General features: G+C 48.6%; 1 protein-coding gene across 1 annotated transcript; it reads left to right on the plus strand.

The window, feature by feature from the left end:
* The first annotated feature begins 1,583 nt into the window (after nt 1–1,583).
* On the plus strand, nt 1,584–5,648 carry faslg (Fas ligand (TNF superfamily, member 6)). Its single transcript, XM_088927787.1, has 4 exons — nt 1,584–1,841; nt 3,771–3,816; nt 4,135–4,191; nt 5,198–5,648. Exons 1-4 carry the CDS (start codon nt 1,584–1,586, stop codon nt 5,593–5,595), a joined length of 759 nt encoding a protein of 252 aa, XP_088783913.1. The 3' UTR covers nt 5,596–5,648.
* The last annotated feature ends 1,020 nt before the right edge of the window (nt 5,649–6,668 follow it).

Genomic DNA, 6,668 nt, shown 5'->3' on the forward strand with positions numbered 1-6,668 from the left:
ATCAGAGGGACTGAAACATGGGGCAGAACTGAACCCCAGAGGTAAGATCCTGTTGCACTTGGAAAAGTGTGCTTAAAATGGAAATGAAGGCGGCCGGTGGAACGGGGGAAAGGGAGAGCATGCAGTCCTGGCAGAAGAGTAGGCTGTGTGGGCAGATGGGCTAAAGCACGTAGTAACACGTCCATTGAAGCTGGGTGGAGATTCTAGATTCTAGACGACAAAAGCATGCGGAACTCAAAATTTGAAAGGGAAAAGAGCTGAGATGGGCATGAGGATGAGGGATTGGGGTAATTGAGAACGGTAAAAAGCCTTGGTTGAGCATTGGGAAGGCCAGGGGGACGATCCTCGCTAGAGCTGAAGGAAGTCCAGGTGAGATGGCGAAGGAAACTTGAAACTAGGGAAAGAGGATCTTCCTTCATCGGTAATGGAAGTAGTGGATTTGATATCAGAAGTAAGATTGATCACTGGTCCTTAGGTGTCACAGACATGGATTGCAGCAACATTAGGGTAGAGCTCTAGAAGGGCTGCCGATTATACGAGGAGAGAGAGAAAACCACTGGGCATTGAATATTACTGAAAGACTGACAGAAGCATTAGAGAAAAGGAGGAGGTCATGCAGAGTAGAACACCAATTCTTGTAGAAGAGAGAGGAAGCTCTGGAGGTGGAGTAGAGATCCACAGTCTGATATCCTTCCGAGCGTCAGCCAATATGGTAACGTGGGCATTGAGAGACGACGGTTGTGGAAAGCAAGAAGATGGGAGAATGTTTTGGCTTGGGGTATAATGGGGAAGTCATCATTTTAATGCGCCGACTAGGATAGCAAGTCACATTAGAGATCATTTCAAAATCTGAGATGAAAACAGATTTTAGAGACCGTTGTCGGGAGGAAGGTGAGCTGCAAATTTAACCGTATTTAAAGTGATAGGGCTTTTCTGCTGGAATGCTCACGAAAAGCAATACCAAAGGGGGAGATCCAGGATGACAAAGAGGAGACTCTAGGAAGGGGCCAATGAGAAAACCTTTCGGAGCTCAGTTGGAATTAAGGCGGCAATCATCTCAGGCTGCGAGCCTTTATAGGTCTAGCGCTCCGAATTCAAATAAATTGAATTCAAAAACTCCAGATGTGTGTGTTAGCAGGGTTAGGGATTAAATGGGATAATTGATAATTGAATGACAGAGGAAGGGGTGGAGCCCTCCACCCATCGGTTTCTATTTAAAGAGGACTGCTGGCTGGCCTCGGTGTGTGTGTGTCTCAGAGAGGTGTCGAAAGCAAACGTACATGTACATGTGCACCCCTGGACACGCGAAAGGGGATTAGCTGAATCTGTCAGTTTCTGAGACGTTCAAGAGCCTATCAGAGCTGCCGATCTGCAGGCTGGGAGGAAACTGTGGGTTCTGATCTGAGTCTGAAGTACCTACGTGATTGAAACAGAGCGCAGAGGGAGAGAAAGAGAGAGTGTGTGAGAGGACAACGGAAAGGCAACAGATTAACAGGTCGCAGACCGTGCAAGCCTGCTCGCAGAGCCACAGAGCCGCAGAGCCTGAGCAAGACCTCCAGACCAGCCCCCCGGCGTGTGGGACCATGCAGCAGAACCTGAACTATGTCTACCCTCCGATCTTCCTCATGGACAGGGCAGGTCAGGAGGCGGCTGCACCGGCTGCCAACATGGTCCCTACCTGGGTGTCTCTGCCTCCCCCCGCGAAGCAGCCGCAGAGATGGTGCAGAAGATCCTGCATCACCACAGTGCTCATCTTCTTGCTGTTTCTGATCCTGTGTGCCCTGGGGCTGGGTGCCTACCAAATCCTGAGAATGCACGGAGAGCTGGCACAGCTCAAGCAGGTCAGCCAGGGAGGGTCTGGGGGTGCGAACTGTCCACTCTGTCTGTGTCCTTGCAGGTGTGATGGGAGCTCCAACACTGTGTTTCCTACTGGCCGTTCGCCTGTCAGAACGTTTGTCCAGTCCTTCTGCCTGAGCGTGCGTGCAATGGTTCTGCGCTGTTGCTAAGAGTGTGGCTGCTTTGGGGGCTTGCTGCTGAATTTCAGAGGTTTTCTGCGCCTGTCCTTCTCTGTGTTATCGCCATTACGTGTGTGAAGTGGTCTTTCTGTGTAGCATTATCTCTGTTTGACGGCGACATTTCACTCAAAAGGATAAACCACAGAATAAAAGAGAAACAATACAAAACTAAAGTTAACTAAGTTATTCGAAATGAAAGTTCTACTTAGAACTTTGTAACAGGTCTTTAAACAATTTCCATAATGGAGATTTGGGATGAACAATCATCAGAGACCAGCAGCATTTTTTCAGTGCTTTTAAATGCTTCGAGTCATAAATATATAAACAAATAATAGGAAATCATTTGTGTGTGACTGCTTTGTACCAAGATCTATATCAGCAGATACGGGGCTCTTCGTATATATGCAGACTATCATCAGATAAGATGCCTCAAGAAAATATAAATATGTACTTTTATATGTGTGCAGGGAAGCTCAGTGGGACTTGATATGAGATGAGAGATTTGTTCTGTTTAATTTGAATCACCCTAACTACTTAAAAGACAATAAAAATAATAAATAATACATCGTCGTAATAACTAAAACATTTCATGCAATCATTGGGTGGTGAATGGGGTGGGAAAATGGCCATTTAAAGGAAAGTCAGTGAACACTGGACAGTTAAACACATGATTTTCAGTTTGCTGGCAGCTTTAGAAAAGGTTTCAGTCTTGTGAAACGCTTGACAATCAAATGGAAACTGATGAGGTCTCACAGTGTTACAATTCATTTCCCACCTTCAGGGCGGTCAGAGCTTGATCACCGACTTCATTCAGATCACGATGGACGTTACTGCACTTTATGAATCAAAACTCAATAGCTGATGTAAAATGAACTCAATTTGCCATCTGCCTCATCTATCAATCGGCGGCAGGTGTCTGCAGACCTCCAGAGTCAGATTCCTGTGGGTGTTTGCAGTACCTTTCCATTGGCAACTGATTGGGACCTAAAAATTCAAACAACAATTAGTTCAATTAAGAACTTAAGATCAGAGCTAGAATGAAGAGCAAAGAGTCCTTCGGCACTTCAGGAACTTATGTTGTGTTATGTCATGTATCGTATCGTATCGTATCATATCATATCGTATTGTATTATGACCGGATGACTCACTTTACCAGTGTGTGGAACCTTCATGTGTGGGGGAGAACTGGGGGGAGAGGAGCAGTAGGTGGTGTTAAGTAGGCACAATATTAAGATCTTCACTTAATATTAAACCTTTCTGTGACATTTAATCCAGCGCAGCTGCAGTGAATGTTTGAGCTGACATGAGTGTCACATCTGAGCTGTGGTCAATGGTCTGCACCAACAGGATGTCACAGAAATTCGCACTGTGAGAAGAATCAGGCACAGCCCCCTGTTACCATCGGCTCTGCATTCGGAGTTTCTGTCACTCGTACTCTGAGAAAGGGCACTGGGGCCCATTGCACTTGATTTTGCACGCTAAAACAAGCACAAAACACACACAAAGCAATTTTCACAGGGGTCTGCAGACAACAGAGAAAAAAAACATAAATCTAACAGACTTACAGTAGGTGTTGGGGCTTTCAATCAAAGAATGTCTTCACTTCATTGCTGTATTTATTGAGAATGGCTGTATTTATTGCTGAGATTGTCTTAAAATTGAGAATTGATTCAAAAGGTTGAACAGCAAGCAGTATGAGCCCTGGGTTGTTTATATGGAAAGTCATACTGAGTCAGTCTCTCCCTCTGTTTCCAGGCTGTAGATTCAGAGCACCAGATGCCTGTGCTGCAGAAACAAGTCGGTGAGTGAACACACCCTCGTACTGGCCTTGAGTGAGTGCCACACTTGGGGGCTGATCACCGGTCCCTGCTCTTCATAGTCATGATCTGGCCTGACATTCACATACCCCTGCAAAGCCTAACCCACTGAAAGCTTTTGTTATAGTCCTGCTGGAAACAGTGGGCTGTACTCCGCCCTAATTTGCACTTATTCCTGCCTTAGAGTAAGGAAAAATTGATTTTATGTAGGTTTTAAAAGCCATACTAGTGAAAGCTACCGGGGGCTTTGGAATGGGACGTCCTGTGAAATGGGCATTAACATACCTCCTGGTTCTTTACAGGCCTACTGGAGACACTGGCAGAAAGGAGAGAGATAAAGAGGATTGCACATCTAACAGGTAAACACTTGGCCACCGCGCTGCTTCTGTAGGGATGCAAGAAGTGGGTTTGAAATTAGGTTGTTATGAAGGCTCCTGGAAAGCCATAATGAAGTTCTCTTGGCTGTGGGCCTTAATTTAACTGTAAGCACTGAGCAACCTTCCACATTATCATCTAAAACACGGTGTTGTGCTAAGAAGAAAGGATATAGTGTATTTGGACACTGAAATGCCAAACTGCACATAATGGAAATATTTCCAACGCAAATGTTGATTGCAAGAACGTCCACTTGCTCGAAATGTCACACATTCTCAGTCCGAACATCTTTTTACTGCCCCGGAGATAAAATAGATGAGCTGCTCTTACCTACAGAATGAAAAGCGAAAGGTTTTTTTTATTGCAGTACAGATCCCTCAGGAAAGACTTTGCAGGGGAGAGGCGTATTTTCACTGCAGGATCAAACCCCAGCGACTGAAACCTGATGGGCACATCGTGGGTTGTTCAAAGTAACGCATGGCCATGGCCATTTGAGGGGAAGAGGTGATTTCAATGAGCCACGAGCTGCTACACCAACAAGAGGCGAAATCAGTTTTCATATAAATCCAAAATGTATGCTACTTCTCCTCGTGTCTGCCTGTGTCTTGCGATGGACTGGCCTGCTGTCCAGGGTGGAGTCCAGCATCGCAAGGCAGGTTTTGAGCTTTACCTTGACTCCTGGCAGGAATACGCAGCTCTCTGATAAGGATGCTTCTAGTCAACCAGGAAGCTATTTTTGAGTATTGACTCCACTTTTGTCTAAAAGCCTGCTGCCAGCGCAGAATGCCAAGGCTTCAGTCGATGGCTTTGCTCTACTGCTGCATAGCAAAACAAGACTGCCAGCCTCAGGCGTCCGCTGTTAGGAGGTAAAATCCACCCTGTCTGTGGTGTGGCGCTCGGTTTCCACAGTCAGCCTGGTAAAAATACAGAAGAGAAAAGTTCTCTCCTGGCTCCTGACTCCAGGCGCTGCTTGTCTCTCCTGTCCCTCAGTCCTCAACGTCACTCGGGGCTCGAAAATGCTGCTGTGGGAGCCGGAGAAGGACGTCTCCTTCACTGACGGGGTGAGCTACGAGGATGGCAGCCTGCTGATCAACGAGACGGGACATTACTTTGTGTACTCGCGGGTCCGCCTGCGGGGGGCACACTGCCCCTCCCCGCCGGAGTTCACCCACACCGTCTCCAGGAGGAACCAGCACTCCAAGCCCAGGAGCCTGCTGCAGGGGCTCAAAGTGGGCTTCTGCCAGGGGGACCGCTCCTGGTCGTCCAGCAGCTACCTGGGCGCGGTGCTGAGGCTGCGCCGGCTGGACAGGGTCTTCGTCAGCGTGTCCGACCCCCAGCTGGTCAGCCTGGACCATTACTCCACGTTCTTCGGGCTGTACAAGGTCTGACGCGCCAGAGCCCTGCTCACGCCAGGATGGATCCCCCGCAGAGAGCACCCCAGGCATCCCGGGATCTGTCCCTCCCATCCTGCATGGGATTGTTCCTCAGGAACTTATACTTTCCTTACTGAGCGGCTTTCTGTCGTACAGAAGCCCATTTCAACACTAAGTCAGGCAACCTGAATGTATATCGCGCAAAGAAGACGAGATATTTTAGTGTTAATAGTTATTTATTTGATTTTGATATCTGTAATTTAAATTAAGTTTTTTATAGATTTTTATTGCAACTGTATCCGCCGTCCTCTAATCCCACTGTTCTCTGGGTTCTGGGGCTGGTGTGTTGACCCGGCCGGGCCAGTTCTCAGTGCCTTCTCTCTAGGCCACATGAATTCTCATCTTTAAATTCTGTGTCATTTCAACATTTCTAACCGTATTATTTAAAGGGAAATTAAAAATTCAGGCCACCCCGTGGTAGAATGGCTGAAAACTCCAAAGAACGCTTTGTGGGCCCCTCTTTGTCTTTGTGTTTGGGGTGTCCTGCCGGTTTCCAACTTGAATGGCCGGAGACGACACCTTCCAGACGGATGGAATGAAGGCAGCACTTGCCGTTATTCCCGACGTGTCTGTAAATTTGCAGCCGGCACACCATGGAGGAAGTTCTGGGCTCCTGGGGGGAACGGGAGGGTGGTGGGGTGCAGGGTGGTACTGAATATCACTTGACGTGCTTCTCTGGGCGGGCTGGCTGGCTGGCTGGCTGGCTGGCTAGCGCCCCCCCCCGTCTCTCGCCGCCCCCCCTGCAGGGTGGTTTTTCTGAGAAAGCCCGTGGTGTCACGCTCCTCTCATCTGCACCAGGCGCGGCTGCCTGCTTGCTGGCTTGCAGGACGACCGCAGGGCCATGACTCTCCACACCTCCCGGCTCGCAACTGCGCTCTACTGACGCAGCGCCGCCCCTCCGCCCGGGGTGGGACGCAGCCCGGTCCAGCTCGGGGATGAGAAGCTACCGCCCTGGAAGGGAGGTCCTGGCTGGGCTGGCTGGGGAGATGCTGACGGCACCAACCGTATTAGAAAACTGCAGCGGCATG

The sequence above is a fragment of the Atractosteus spatula genome, chromosome 11, assembly GCF_055471065.1.
Source record: "Atractosteus spatula isolate fAtrSpa1 chromosome 11, fAtrSpa1.hap1, whole genome shotgun sequence".
NCBI classification, from domain to species: domain Eukaryota; kingdom Metazoa; phylum Chordata; class Actinopteri; order Semionotiformes; family Lepisosteidae; genus Atractosteus; species Atractosteus spatula.